We start from the raw sequence: 16,362 nt of genomic DNA on the forward strand, positions 1-16,362 counted from the left end.
TGCATATATATGTGTGCAAATATATGAAGCTTGAAAATGGATCAATCAAGTGCCACCAAGGTTTAAATTGGTCCATTTTGAAGCTGCATACATTTGTCTTTAAAATTTACATAATCCTGCATGAATTCTGAAATATGTGCATTTTATTGATAATCCCTAGTAGTACAATCCATATTTGAATCTTTCTTACTGTAAAGAACCCTTACCTAAATAAATGGCTAAAACGTTTTTCCTCCATGCAAAAGCCTAGGAACACATATGTAATGAAGGGTTAAGCACCGATGGACCAATAATGATAAGCTGGAACCACCTTTGGAGCATGAGGGGTAACTTAAGTAAATTCGAGCAGGGCTCCACACCATCTTCATTATGCACCTGGTGCATTGGTCTGACAGGTAGAGAAAGGACAGTCAGTCCGAAACGCTGTGTGTTGCAACCCATGGGGGCTTGGCACTTTACTCCTTTATGCTTTTAACCTGTTTTTAATGAAGAATTAGAATAAAGTTTATATTTTATGAAGATGGTGCAGAGCCCTGCTCGAATTTACTCAAGCTTAGAAACAAAACGCCCATCTGCCAAGCTTTTATATTGCCCTGTGATGTACTGTATTTATGCATGTTCATTAGATCTCCTCTAAAGCGTCTTATGCTAGGAATACACGGGTCGATCCTGCGGCCTGATTAGCCGAGCGGCATGATCGGGCCAGCTGAATATTATCAGCTGGCTGGATAAGCTGGTCAATACACAGTACAGAAAGGTACCGTGTATCCCCAGCATTATTCTCCAGAATAAAATAAGCCCAGTTTACAGTGGCTTGCAAAAGTATCCGGCCCCCTTGAAGTTTTCCACATTTTGTCATATTACTGCCACAAACATGAATCAATTGTATTGGAATTCCACATGAAAGACCAACACAAAGTGGTGTACACATGAGAAGTGGAACGAAAATCATACATGATTCCAAACATTTTTTACAAATCAATAACTGCAAAGTGGCGTGTGCGCAATTATTCAGCCCCCTTTGATCTGAGTGCAGTCAATTGCCCATAGACATTGCCTGATGAGTGCTAATGGCTAAACAGAGTGCACCTGTGTGTAATCTAATGTCAGTACAAATACAGCTGCTCTGTGACGACCTCAGAGGTTGTCTAAGAGAATATTGGGAGTAACAACGCCGTGAAGTCCAAAGAACACACAAGACCGGTCAGGGATAAAGTAATTGAGAAATTTTAAGCAGGCTTAGGCTACAAAAAGATTTCCAAAGCCTTGAACATCCCACGGAGCACTGTTCAAATGATCATTCAGAAATGGAAGGAGTATGGCACAACTGTAAACCTACTAAGACAAGGCCGTCCACCTAAACTTTAAGGCCAAACAAGGAGAGCGCTGATCTGAAATGCAGTCAAGAGGCCCATGGTGACTCTGGACGAGCTGCAGAGATCTACAGCTCAGGTGGGGGAATCTGTCCATAGGACAACTATTAGTCGTGCACTGCACAAAATTGGCCTTTATGGAAGAGTGGCAAGAAGAAAGACACTGTTAACAGAAAAGAATAAGAAATCCCGTTTGCAGTTTTCCACAAGCCATGTGGGGCACACCGCAAACATGTGAAAGAAAGTGCTCTGGTCAGATGAGACCAAAATGGAACTTTTTGGCCAAAATGCTATGTGTGGCAGAAAACTAACACTGCACATCACTCTGAAAACACCATCCCCACTGTCAAATATGGTAGTGGCAGCATCATGCTCTGGGGGTGCTTCTCTTCAGCAGGGACAGGGAAGATGGTCAGAGTTGATGGGAAGATGGATGGAGCCAAATACAGGGCAATCTTGGAAAACAACCTTTTGGAGTCTGCAAAAGACTTGACTGGGGCGGAGGTTCACCTTCCAGCAGGACAACGACCCTAAACATAAAGCCAGGACAAAAATTGAATGGTTTAAAACAAAACATATCCATGTGTTAGAATAGCCCAGTCAAAGTCCAGATCTAAATCCAATCAAAAATCTGTGGCAAGATCTGAAAACTGCTGTTCACAAACGCTGTCCATCTAATCTGACTGAGCTGGAGCTGTTTTGCAAAGAAGAATGGGCTAGGATTTCAGTCTCTAGATGTGCAAAGCTGGTAGAGACATACCCTAAAAGACTGGCAGCTGTATTTGCAGCAAGAGGTGGTTCTACAAAGTATTGACTCAGGGGGCTGAATAATTACGCACACCCCACTTTGCAGTTATTTGTAAAAAATGTTTGGAATCATATATGATTTTCATTCCACTTCTCACGTGTACACTACTTTGTATTGGTCTTTCACGTGGAATTCCAATAAAATGGATTCAGGTTTGTGGCAGTAATATGACAAAATGTTGAAAACTTCAAGAGGGCTAAATACTTTTGCAAGCCACTGTATCTCACCTTTCCAGGTAATTGAGACCTTCCATATCCTCTAAACAATTCTATATTGCAGATGTGGCCTTACTAGAGTTAAACAATGGCAGTATTATGCTAGCATCCAGAGTTTTTATTTCCATTTTAAATGCATACCAAAATGATTCCTTTAGCTGCAGTGGATTGGCATTGAATAAGATTATTTAACTTGTTGTCAATAAGTAATTCTAAATCCCTCTGCAAGTTTGATGTCCCCAACTGTATTCCATTTAATGTGTATGGTGCTAGACCAAAGGTATGACCAAAATACACAACTTTACATTTTTTTCAGCATTGAATTTAACCACTTAAGGACTGGGCAGTTTTACGCTGATCTGTGCTGCGTGGGCTCTCCAGCCCACTGCACAGATCAGCAGGCACGCAGGGTGATCAGACAATTCCCCCCCCCCCTTTTTTTCCCCACTAGAAGGATGTCCTGCTGGGGGGGGATCTGATCGCCGCCGCTCCGTGTGGCGGAGCGGGGGGGGGGGGGGGCTCCTCAAAGCCCCCCTCCACAGAGATTCCCAGCCTCCCTGACCTTCCCTCCCTCCCTCCCCTCCTTTCTACTGGCGGCACAGGACAGCGATCCGTCCTGCGTCGCCTCTGATAGGCTTCAGCCTATCAGATGCCGGCGGTCCCCGACCAATCAGAGGCCGGGGATCGCCGATCTCCTGTATGGCGTGCCGTATGATGTAAACACAGGGGATTTCCTCCCAGCGTGTTTACATTTAGCCTGCAAGCTGCGATCGGAGGCTCGCAGGCTGTTCACGGAGACACTCTCCGTGAACTGACATGGAACAGCCGCTCGAACGGTAGTTCAGAATCAGAATCTTTATTATCGCCAAGCACGACTGGGTCGTACCCGGAATTGGTCTTGGCACGTACAGGGTACTGATACAGGATATAGGTACAGATAACAGGACAAGTCAAGTAGTCAGAAAGTAACAGAACATTATACCAGATGCAGAGAAAGACAATGTAGCATAAGTTATAACACAAAGAAACACTCAAAAAGCGCCCAAAAAAGAGTCAGCTTGAGCTAGGGCGCGTCTATCCACGTGCAGAGTGCCTCAGTGCAGACATGGTGTTGTGGTGTGAGGATGGGCAGTTACGTGGAGAGAGTTCAGAAGGTTGACAGCCGAGGGAAAGAAACTGTTTTTATGCCTTGAGGTCTTGGTGAAGATGGACCGGAACCGGAGCCTCCGGCTCGAAGGGAGCTGACTAAAGAAGCGGTGGCCTGGGTGTGAGGGATCGCTGGTGATCTTTAATGCTCTGGAGTACAGCCTGGAGTGGTAAAGGAGGTCCAGTGAGGGAAGGGATCTCCCGATGATCCTCTCCGCTGATCTGATGACCCTCTGCAGTTTGAGTCTGTCGCTGGCAGAGGAGCTGGCGTACCAGACCAGGATGGAAGAGCATAGGACAGATTCGATTGTAGCAGAGTAGAAGTTTGTCAGAAGTTTTTGGGCCATACCAAACTTTTTTAGTTGGCGGAGAAAGAAAATTCTCTGTTGGGCTTTCCTCTGTGTGGAGGCAGTGTTGGCCTTCCACCTCAGGTCATTGGAGATGGTTGTGCCCAGAAGGCGGACGCTGGTGACTCTTTCCACCTCCTTGCCATCGATGCAGATTGGGGGCGGGGTGGGGGCGCATCTCCTGAAATCAACAATCATCTCCACAGTTTTCGCTGTATTTAGAACCAATCTGTTCTCTCTGCACCAGTGACAGACGCCTTCGACCTGATGGCGGTACTCCTTCTCATCGTTATTGGTGATGAGACCGACAATGGTTGTGTCGTCAGCGAATTTGATTACTTTTACAGAGTCCGACGTGGATTTGCAGTTGTTCGTATATAGAGAGAACAGAAATGGCGACAGGACGCAGCCTTGTGGGGCTCCTGTGTTGGTGATCCTAGGTTGTGAGGAGATAGTGCCCAGCCTGACAACCTGGGACCTGTTGGAGAGGAAGTCTGTGATCCACAGGCGTAGGGTGGGGTGGACTCCTATCGCGGCAAGATTGTCTTGCAGTATTTTGGGGCTGATGGTATTGAATGCCGAGCTGAAGTCCAGTAGGAGGATCCTGGCGTAGGAGTCCGGTCTGTCCAGGTGATCATAGACTAGCTCCAGGCAGATGTTAATGGCATCGTCAGTGGACCTGTTCGCTCTGTACGTGAACTGGTGTGGGTCTAGCAGTCCCACTGTGGAGTGCTTAAAGGGAAGGTCCAAGCAAAAAAAAAAATGAGTTTCACTTACCTGGGGCTTCTACCAGCCCCATGCAGCCATCCTGTGCCCTCGTAGTCACTCACTGCTGCTCCAGTCCCCCGCTGGGAGCTTTCTGACCTCGGAGGTCAGGGCCGAATTGCGTACATTTTTACACATTCCCGCTAGTGCAGGAACATTAACGCATACATTTTTACGCGTTAGTGGTGCAACGCGTAAATATTTGTTCCTGCACTAGCTGGAATGCGTAAAAATGTATGCAATGTGGCCCTGACCTCCGAGGTCAGAAAACTGCTAGCGGGGGACTGGAGCAGCAGTGAGTGACTACAAGGGCACAGGATGGCTACATGGGGCTGGTAGAAGCCCCAGGTAAGTAAAACTCATTTTTTTTTTTTTTGCTTGAACCTTCCCTTTAAGGAGGGGGAGCACCATGCTTTCAAAGGCTTTCATGATAACGGATGTAAGTGCCATGGGCCTGAAGTTGTTGAGGTCGAGGATTCCCTGCTTTTTGGGGACAGGGATAATGGTGGACCTTTTGAAGCACGCGGGTACTTTGCCTCCCTGGAGGGACCTCGTGAAGATGGAAGAGAGGGTGGGAGCAAGCTGACGAGCGCAAGTTTTCAGGCAGGCTGGTGACACTCCGTCCGGACCAGAGGCTTTCCTAGCATTTAATCTTAGCAAGTGTTTCAGCACATCCGCCTCTCTCACTGATGGTGGGGGCGAGTTTGGGCCCAGGGCGTCAATGTCAGAGGATTGTGCAGGCGGCTGTGGGAGTCCTGCAGGTGTTGGCTGGTTCTCAAATCTGCAGTAGAAGTCACTGAGACTCTCTGCAAGCTCATTGCTGGGTGTAGCATGCTGAGGGGGAGGCTTGTAGTTGGTGGCAGCCTTAAGCCCTTTCCATACAGCTCGTGAGTCATTTGAGGAGAGGTTTTGTTCCAGCTTTTCCGCGTAGTCCTTCTTTGCGGACCTCAGTGCCCTGTTTAGGTCATTTCTTGCCCTCTTGTAGTCCTCCTGGTTGCCAGACTTGTGTGCGGCTTCTTTGCTGCGTCGCAGTTGTCGTAGTCTTTTTGAGAACCACGGTTTGTCGTTTGGATATAGTTTGAAGGATTTTGTAGGGATGCAGGAATTCTCGCAGAAGCCAATGTACGACGATACATTGTCTGCCCACTCGTCCAGGTTAGGCGATTCCAGAGCCTCCCAGTCTGTGCAGTCAAAGCAGGCCTGAAGTTGAAGTTTAGCCTCACTTGACCACACTTTGGAGGACTTAGTGACCGGTTTTGAGGTTTCCAGGTGCCTTTTGTAAGTAGGTACCAGGTGGATGATGCAGTGGTCAGATGAGCCTAGGGCTGCCCACAGTGTTGCTTTGTATGCATCTTTCAGGGCCGTGTAGCAGTGGTCGAGGGTGCTGGCACTCCTTGTGGGGCAGGTGATGTGCTGGTGGAAGCGGGGCAGTTCATTACGGAGGTTAGCCTTGTTAAAATCCCCCAAGATAATGAACAGCGAGTCCGGGAGGGCCGTCTCCCACTGCATGACGGTATCACTGAGAACACGCAGAGCAGCATTTACCTCTGCATCAGGAGGGATATACACACCTGCGAGGACGTAGGAGGAGAACTCCCTGGGCGAGTAGATTGGCCTGCAATTGATGAGGAGGAGTTCTAGTTCTGGGGTGCATTTCTTGGCCAGTACAGAGGTGTTTGAGCACCAGGCGGAGCTGATGTAGAAGCAGATGCCTCCCCCTTTCTTTTCCCAGAGAGGATGCTGTCACGGTCTGCTCGGATGAGGCTGAAGCCTGGGAGCTGGAGGGCACTCTCAGGGATGTCGTCATTGAGCCACGTTTCGGTAAAGCAAAAGACTGGGGTGTTGTTACCGAGTTCCCTCTTGTCGCTGAGGAGTCTCAGTTCATCTAGCTTGTTGGGGAGGGAGCGGACGTTAGCGAGGAGGACCATTTCCATGTAAAGCCACAAACGACCAGCCGCCGCCTATCGGCGTTAGGCGGTCGTTATGTGGTTTTAATCTGCCATTTATGTGCCTATATAGCCATCCTATCCAGATCCTTCTGCAATATGTCACCATCTTCCTGAGAGTTGATAATTCTGCACAATTTTGTATCATCTGCAAACATAGCAACATTACTTTCTCCTTCATCTATTAGGTCATTAATAAATTGAAGAGTACTGCACCTAGTACCGACCCCTGTGGAAGCCCACTGCTAACCGTCACCCGTTTTGAATATGATCCATTATCTTTGCTTCCTGTCCATTAGCCAGTTCCCGATCCATGCACACAGATCCTCCCCCAGTCCTTCCATCCTCTGTGAACCAGACTGTTGTGGGGAACAGTTTGGGGATCACATCTACAGCATTCCCAATATCCACACTAGCATTCACCACCTCATAAAAGCTGAGCATGTTAGTCAAACAAGACCTGCCCTTAGTAAACCCATGCTGATGCTGATAAATTAGATTATCTACTATGAAGTCTTGTATGGCATTTCTTAGGAACCCCTCAAATAGTATACACAGAAATGATGTTAAGCTTACAAGTTTATAATTTCCCAGATCTGATTTTTGCCTTTCTTAAATAATGGGAAAACATGAGCTGTAAGCCAATCTATTGGAACTACTCCACTTCAAAGAGTCCCAAAAGATTATATAAAGGGATTTGTCGATAACTGAACTTAATTCCCTAAGTACCCGAGGATGTACAGTAGAGACCAAAAGTTTGGACACACCTAATTCAAAGAGTTTTCTTTATTTTCATGACTATGAACATTGTAGAATTACACTGAAGGCATCCAAACTATGAATTAACACATGTGAAAGTATAGTACATAACCAAAAAGTGTGAAACAACTGAAAATATGTGAAATTCTAGGTTCTTCAAAGTAGCCACCTTTTGCTTTGATTACTGCTTTGCGCACTCTTGGCATTCTCTTGATGAGCTTCAAGAGGTAGTCACCTGAAATGGTCTTCCAATAGTCTTGAAGGGGTTCCCAGAGATGCTTAGCACTTGTTGGCCCCTTTGCCTTCACTCTGCGGTCCAGCTCACCCCAAACCATCTCTATTGGGTTCAGGTCTGGTGACTGTGAAGGCCAGGTCATCTGGCGCAGCACCCCATCACTCTCCTTCCTGGTTAAATAGCCCTTACACAGCCTGGAGGTGTGTTTGGGTCATTGTCCTGTTGAAAAATGATGGTCCAACTAAAAGCAAACTGGATGGAATAGCATGCCGCTACAAGATGCGGTGGTAGCCATGCTGGTTCAGTATGCCTTCAATTTTGAATAAATCCCCAACAGTGTCACCAGCAAAGCACCCCCACACCATCACACCTCCTTCTCCATGCTTCACGGTGGGAACCAGGCATGTAGAGACCATCCGTTCACCTTTTCTGCGTCGCACAAAGACACGGTGGTTAGAACCAAAAATCTCAAATTTGGACTCATCAGACCAAAGCACAAATTTCCACTGGCCTAATGTCCATTCCTTGTGTTCTTTAACCCAAACAAGTCTCTTCTGCTTGTTGCCCGTCCTTAGCAGTGGTTTCCTAGTCTCCTCTTAACAGTTGTTCTAGAGATGTGTCTGCTGCTAGAACTCTGTGTGGTATTGACCTGGTCTCTGTTAACCTGTGATTTCTGAGGCTGGTGACTTGGATGACCTTATCCTCCACAGCAGAGGTGACTCTTGGTCTTCCTTTCCTGGGGCAGTCCGCATGTGAGTCAGTTTCTTTGTAGCGTTTGATGGTTTTTGAGACTGCACTTAGGGACACTTTCAAAGTTTTCCCAATTTTTCGGACTGACTGACCTTTATTTTTTAAAGTAATGATGTACACGTTTTTCTTTACTTAGCTGCTTTTTTCTTGCCATAATACAAAGTCTAACAGTCTACTCAGTAGGACTATCAGCCATGTATCCACCTGACTTCTCCACAATGCAACTGATGGTCCCAACCCCATTTATAAGGCAAGAAATCCCACTTATTAAACCTGACAGGGCACACCTGTGAAGTGAAAACCATTTCAGGTGACTACCTCTTGAAGTTCATCAAGAGAATGCCAAGAGCATTTCCGTAATAAAAGCAAAAAGGTGGCTACTTTGAAGAACCTAGAATATGACATATTTTCAGTTGTTTCACACTTTTTGGTTATGTACTATACTTTCACGTGTTAATTCATAGTTTGGATGCCTTCAGTGTGAATCTACAATGTTCATAGTCAGAAAATAAGGAAAACTCTTTGAATGAAAAGGTGTGTCCAAACTTTTGGTCTATACTGTACGTTATCTGGGCCAGGTGCATTATCAGTTTTGATTTTGTTTAGTCTTGCCTTCACTCCTTCCTTCGTTAAATATTTAATATTAAAACTGAATGTTGTACAGGGTATTCTTTCTCTTCATTTACATAAACGTGAACTAGTTCTACACAGCTGTGTAATAGTACAGACTGCTAGTAAAGGAACTGTGTATGTAAATAATAACCAACTAGGGGAAACAGGACATCCATTCATTAAAATACAGTAGCACTGGGGTGCCATAGGTGCTTCTCGCCATCTCCTTTTAAGTGGGAGGGCTCCAGATGAATCCCGCAACTCCATAAAAGATCTAGATGATGCTGGGATTGATGGATCGGTTCCACTGTATTGGTGCAATGTGCAGGTCTCCCCATCCCTGTATTATTTAAAATGTTTAAATGCTGCTTCATACATTATGCCTGGATTTCCTTCTCACATCAACCAAAGACTTGCCTAAACAATTTTTGTCTTTTTAATTGTGGAGGATTTATACTGTAATATCTTTGTATACTCTCATTACTGTACCCACCTGTACTTTATTCTAGTTTTTCTTTGTTATAACTTTTTGAAAACAAAATAAAAGAATCTTAAAGAGACTCTGTAACATTAAAAACATCCCCTGGGGGGTACTCACCTCGGGTGGGGGAAGCCTCCGGATCCTAATGAGGCTTCCCACGCCGTCCTCTGTCCCACGGGGGTCTCTCCGCAGCCCTCCGAACAGCCGGCGACTGTGCCGACTGTCATTTCAATATTTACCTTTGCTGGCTCCAGCGGGGGCGCTGTGGCGGCTTTCCATTCCGAACTACACGGAAATACCCGATCTCATTCGGGTCCGCTCTACTGCGCAGGCGCAGGAGACTTGCGCCTGCGCAGTAGAGCGGACCCGACGGCGATCGGGTATTTCCGTGTAGTTCGGAATGGAAAGCCGTCAGAGCGCCTGCGCAGGAGCCAGGAAGGTAAATAATGACGTCACCGCTGCCCGGACTCCACGGAGGGCTGCAGCGAGACCCCTGACGGATGGAGGACGGCGTGGGAAGCCTCATTAGGATCCGGAGGCTTCCCCCACCCGAGGTGAGTACCCCCCAGGGGATATTTTTATGTTACAGTTCCTCTTTAAAAAAAAATACAGTAGCACTAATTACTGTGGGCAGATAAGCATAGTTATATTATACATACGGTTATCCACTAAAGTAATTTTGCGCTCCCATCAGAAGGAAGAAGATGCTTATGTGGATATTTGGTAACCTACTAACCTCTGCAATTCTTAGAACAATGCCTTTCACTACCTGTAGCGCTTGTAAAAAGATAAATGCATAAAAATAAAAAAAAAAGTACAGAAAAAATTAAACTGTTGCTGTTTTTCATCAAATAAATGTAATGCAATTGCCAGCGCAAAGTACAACATGTTAAATGTACTCTATGAGTTTTCTAAGACTGACGACCAAAGCTGTCATCTGCTCTTAAGAATATTGTTCTTCTAAACAGATCAAGCAGGAGCCAGACATCTACATACACGGAGAAAAAAGAAATCATACTTTAATTTGGAAGCTTAGAATAATGCTACCAATTTAGAAATATGACTACTAGATTTGCCAGAAGCTTCCAGTGTTCCGGGACAGCTGCATAAGGTGAGGGGCACACCCTTTCATAAATTAATAAACTTTACAAATGTATCTGATGACATAACTGAAGAACGGTGTGTAACTCATAAATGCAGCTTTAAAAATAAATAAACTCTTGCCCATATCACATCATCCTGCAGAAGACAACATCAATCATCCACTGGGGAAGAGCCAGCTACAAAGACTTTCCTAAAAGTGTTTAGCCAGGATTGGTTCACAGCTGGTAAAGCTGTAAGAAGCCAGCAAAATGCAAAGTGCCTAACATCTAGGACAGATTGTGAGTCTAGTAGATGGTTTGTGAATTCTTATCATTATGGAACTTGTTACACATACCGTGTCAGAATAAAAATAATTACAGGCTCCGCCTGCCAAAAAGGTTTTTTATTGGCTTTGAGTGGGAAGGGTTAAAGCCAGAGTTCACCCTCCCAGATTATTCTTGTTTACTGAAGGTGAATGGAGACTCTGCGATTATTCACACAATATTCATATCTGATTCAGCCAGCTCATAGAAATCCCTTTAGGAAAGGACAGTCATGTGACTCGGGTTCTTTTCACATACAGTAGCTGGCAGCTGCAAAGAGAGCGAGTGCTGCCCAGCTAGAGTACAGCTCTCACTCTGCAGCACAAAGTCCCTCTCAGAAGCTGACAGATGCAGTACAAAGCTATGGGAATCTAGGTTGCATACTATTGCTGCCTGCCCACATAAATCGATTAAGTTTGATCAATATGCAAATGATATTTCATTTGTAATGCCATTACCTTAGATTTGAGTTGTTAGGTTCAAGGTTTATATCCAATCTTACAGCGTACATTTGAAATGGTCGGGCCCAAATTTCAGCGCAGGGTGAAGCCAAAAGATGTCTCACCCTGCTGCTTGGGAAACTCCTGGGTGGCATTAATGCTATTTCCCCTCCAAATTGTCGTAACTCAGGGCGATTATGTTATTCGGGCACCGGCTGTTGCTGGCAGCTGAATTACCTCTTTTTCTCATTTGAGCTCCAGCTATCTTGGGCGTCCAAATTAGTCACTGAGCACGGCTGTCACCGGCGGCCAAATTGGTCACTGAGCACCGATATAGCCGTAATTCTCACAACAGGCTACGGTGGCCCCCAAAGCGATGCACTGAAATTAGCTGATTCTAATCTTACATGTGATCTATTAAAAACATTGGGTCCTGTGTGGTTACCTCAATCTTATTCTATGGTGGCCAGGAGTGCAAGATAGAGATGTGCTGTAGGTCTGGCAAACGAGAGGACAGCCACTGAGAGAAGGAGCCATCATGCTCCTGATCATCTGATAGGAGCTGCAGCAAAGAAGGAAAGCTATATGGCAAAGGTATACATAGGCTTTAATGTGTGGAGGCCAGAGGTTAGCAAGTTAATGGTGGGGTTTTGCAATGGTTTTGTGTAGGTTGACAGTAAGTTGGAAAAATCAAGCCCAATGTTCACAGAGGTCAGGCTGAAGGCTAGAGACAAGTCTGTACAGCCTCGGCCCTGTAATGTCACGGCTGGGAGACATGCCTTGTGCGTGTTCAGCACTTTATAAATGCGCCGAATTAAGATTCGTAAGCCGGATGTTTGCAAGTCAGAGACTACCTGTATATGCAACCAAAGTACCTCTTGTGTTCAGTGTGGGTTTCTCATCCCTGCTTTTTTGCCCACGTCCCTTCTACAGCTTGTCCAAATATCCACCAAGTTTTTGTTTGTAGCAGCGTCATTACCTTAATAATCTGTTGTCTAGAAAATGTTTTCACAATAAATGATTTAGAGGTCTTGAAAAAAAATGTAAAGTCAACCTGAAGGGAAAAAAGTGCCCCTAGGGAGTACTTGCCTTTGGAGGGGAAAGCTTCTGAATCCTAAAGAGGTTTCCCCCATCCTCCTCAGCAGAGGCAATCCAGTACTGAAACACGCAAAAGTCGCACCAGGGCTTTCCACTCGGGCTCCGGGGGAAATAGCTGAGCCCGGATGGGTTTGCTCTAAGGCACAGGCGCAAGCCATCTGTGCCTGCGCAGTAGAGCGGACCCAATCGCAGGCGTTTGAAAGGAAAGCCTCTAGTGCACCTGTTACAGGTTAACTTTAAGTGTGCTTTCTTGTCTCTGAAATCTTGTCTCACTTCAGAATAATTACCTGAGAGTTTTCCTTTCCTGGCATTGCTAGTAGACAATCTCCATTGTTCAATAATGAACACTTACAAAACCCGGCACTATTTAGAGGAATGGAGTCTGTCACCTTGTTTCTTCCTTCTGACAAATTCCAAGTACATATCTGCAGATCACGGCCCTGACTGGGAGAGAGAAACAATTTAAGCATGTAGTAGTTGTAGAATGAATATTTGGTGGAAACTTTTGGCAAGGATTTTAAAACCATAAATAGCTTCAGCAAATTTGACAACATTTCATGAGTGTTTAGGGCCAAATATGTTATAGACACAAAATATCACTTATTTTAGGCACTGGTGGGTGGGCCTGCTGTTACAGAGAAAATGTAATTGCCCCATAAGTGTAAACTGCACTTACTGAATTACTTTTTATATGTTTGTTTATTTTAAGTTCATGCATTTCCAAGCATAATTCACTCCCTGTTCAGGTGTCCCAGTTACCATTACACGCAAGGGACTGCATTTAAGATTCACAAGAATATACTAAAAACCCAGGACTTTCACTCCACTCCACTTAAAAGTTGGAGAAAGTAGTACAGATTACTTTCACTGGAAGACAGCATTTCAATATCAACGGCAGTTAAAAATAAAAACTTTGAAAGTATTTATATTATGGAATATACTGAATAAAAATAACACTTTCAAATTCTTTGAATTTATAAAAACTCTTAGCAGTATTCAATGTGGGGGGAAATGTTATACAAATGCATTTACCTAATGCAAAATGTGAGATTCACACATCAAAATCATAATAATCATAATAATAATAATAATAATAATAATAACACTACCGAAAAAAACTATACAATTATTCTAATAAATATACCGGTATACACAGGAAGGCTGGCACCACAAAAATAGAAGTAAAAGTTGTTCTTTATTGAAGTGTCATTAAAATGACGTAATAGCATAAATAGGCTTTGGCGGCAAAGCCTTTTTATGCTGACTATTATGTAATTTTAATGACACTTCAATATAGAGCATCTTTTGCTTCTATTTTTGTGGTGCCAGCCTTCCTGTGTATACTTTTACAGATCTCATTGGTACTGAGATCTTTGGCTTGGGCACACAGAAGCTCCTCTACAGTATTTTGGTTGCGCCTCCATCCATACCTTGCGCACATCTAATAAATATACCATATTTTTTGGACTATAAGACACTCATGACCATAGGACGCACCTAGATTAAGATGACCAAAACCAAGGGGAGGGGGAGGAGGAAATACTAAACCTGGAGCATCCATTATGCCCCCTTTGTACCTCGTGCCTCCTTGTACCTTGTGTCTTCCCTATGTCCTCTAGTGAGTCTTCTAGTCCAAAAAATACAGTAAATCCTTCAGTGATCGCTTGGATAATTTTTTAACTTCCCCAACTGCTGAGTCAGTAGCGCAAGCAGGAGGTTCGCTTTACCTGAAGCATAGTTGCCATTACCATACGGACCATTAAACAAGCAAGGTATTACAGATGGGATATGGTTTTGGTTGACAGATAAAATGGGATCAGAGACTATATTGCCAAGGTGGCCTGGCACTAACCCTTCTTAGGAATTTTATTCCACTCACCATTTAAATATATTATCACCTAAAAATGAACTGTAAACAGAGAACATTTTCAACAAATAAGTTTATGTGAAAAATTATAGTGATCACAATGCCTAAAGGAGACAGTTACAAGCAACTGCAAGTACAGGGCACATCTAGCCAAGGTTTTTCATAGTGCATGATTTCATGAAAGATAAGATTAAATTAAAATATTAATCTGCTCTAGGATGATCAGCTGTTTAAAAGCCAAAAAGTCATTCATTTCTTGTGAGCAACAGAGCAAGTGTTTGCAGTAAAGGTTTACCATATATACTTGGGATTAAACAGAGAATTCATGCAAAATCTCGCTTTTTATTTGGGTCATACCTAGTGGGTGCACTCACACCCTCCCCCCACACAGCGTACCTGTGTTTAGTGGTCTTCCCCTCACATAGTGTTCCCTATTGGTCTAGTGGCTGCTCTTCCTCCCCCATACAGCGTAACTGGTGTCTAGCGGACCCCTCCCTCTTCCATAGAGTGATCCTTGGTAGTCTAGAGGCCTCTCTCCCTCACTGTATCCCTCAATTGCAAAGTACTGGCGGCAGAAGGCAGTGGAAGCGCATCTCACCGGATCAGAGGCTGGACACATTGCACTGCGACTCTCTGTGTCTTCCTTCACATTCGGCCACTAGCATTTCAACTCGCTGAACTAGGAAATAGAAAGCAATTTCAACTGCTAAACGATGAATGTGAAGTAACACAGAGAGTTGCTCTGTGTCAAGCTCCAAATCAGGTGAGATGCCATTTCACTGTTTCTGCTGCTAGTACTTTGCAATTAGGAGACATGGGAAAGGAAGGACGGGGTCACTAAACACTAGGGGTGTTGTCTGAAGGGGAAAGTATGTACCTTGGTTTATATTTGAGTATAAACAGTAATATGTTATCAATCATTATACTATACTTTATAGGGTTTATTTTGCTTGGTGTCCTGTTTGTTGGGGAAATTCCCCCCCTCATTTCCTGTTCTGACTATAAAAAACAGTAGACAAGACAAATAACATTTATATTGCTCTTTTCTCCTGGCGGACTAGAGCAAGATGCTGCTAGCGAGGAACTGCTAGTGATGAGTTGCCCTGAGCCAATGTCACCACTACAAAGAAGCCTAGCAAATTACTGCTGGCTACTTTAAACTAAGGGTTTAGGGCCCTTTTACACTCAATGCGTTTAAATGTTTTTTTTTTCCTCCATAGCAGTGGCATTGTAAAAAAGCTTCAGTTTTTTCAGAATATAGTGTGAAAGAGGCCATAGGGAAACATGGACACTGGACTGCACATCAGTTGTACTTTCACTTAGAACTGACAGCAACTGATATAGTGTAAAAAAAAACCCTTATGGAAAAAAAAAAAATCTTTATTACAATTTATGGAAATCCTAAAAAATAAATAAATAAATATCTGGTTTTACTTGGTTTCACTTTTGCAGAAGGCACTGAAATGGTTCTGAAATGTCAATCATGGCCGCGTGGTCCGCTGTGCACTGCGCAGTGTGGCGCGGACAACAAGGCCATGATTGACAGCGGCGCTCCACGCAGCCGTAGTAAGAACAGCCTCAAGGTCGGCCTGAACAGTGTGCGGGGAGACCGGGATGGCGGCGGAGAGCGGAGCGGTCAGCGTGGGACAGTCGGCTGCAAGGGTCTGAAGAAAGCCACAGGCGAGTAAGGCTGATTTTTTTTATTTTTCCCTGATGACTCCTTTAAGGTAAAAAAATAAAGTTATTTCATAGTGGCACTGGTCTCTACAAAAAAAAGTAGACTACATGAGTATCTACCACAGCGGTGTCAACTGAGAGATACAATGGGTAACCTCACGATTAAGAATGTTATTAGGTAGTAATATAACTGCCAATTTATTAGTATACTCTATACTGTCCAATACTAGTAATGGATTTTCATGGCATTTAAACAAATGTAAGCTAGGTTTGTGAACCCATCACTAATTAAAATTGCTGGAAGCTTAAGTACACTAAATTCCCAGTAATTAGCTTAATAGCTAGCAACTCATGTATAATTATGACACTAATGTGGAGACAATTATCCTAGACTGTACCATCCTGGCACCAAAAGATTGAAGGCTAGGTCAATAAGT

The 16,362-nt window shown here is 44.3% G+C and overlaps 1 protein-coding gene across 2 annotated transcripts in view; it reads right to left on the bottom strand.

Moving 5' to 3' along the window:
* Positions 1-16,362, bottom strand: part of GNB1L (G protein subunit beta 1 like) — a 114,171-nt gene that overhangs the window by 38,458 nt on the left and 59,351 nt on the right. For both annotated transcript variants that reach the window (XM_068271576.1, XM_068271575.1), the window contains one exon: positions 12,669-12,825. In XM_068271576.1, coding sequence (XP_068127677.1) covers positions 12,669-12,825 — 157 coding nt within the window. The remainder of the gene's footprint in view (positions 1-12,668; positions 12,826-16,362) is intronic.

The sequence above is a fragment of the Hyperolius riggenbachi genome, chromosome 1 (assembly GCF_040937935.1).
Source record: "Hyperolius riggenbachi isolate aHypRig1 chromosome 1, aHypRig1.pri, whole genome shotgun sequence".
NCBI lineage: Eukaryota > Metazoa > Chordata > Amphibia > Anura > Hyperoliidae > Hyperolius > Hyperolius riggenbachi.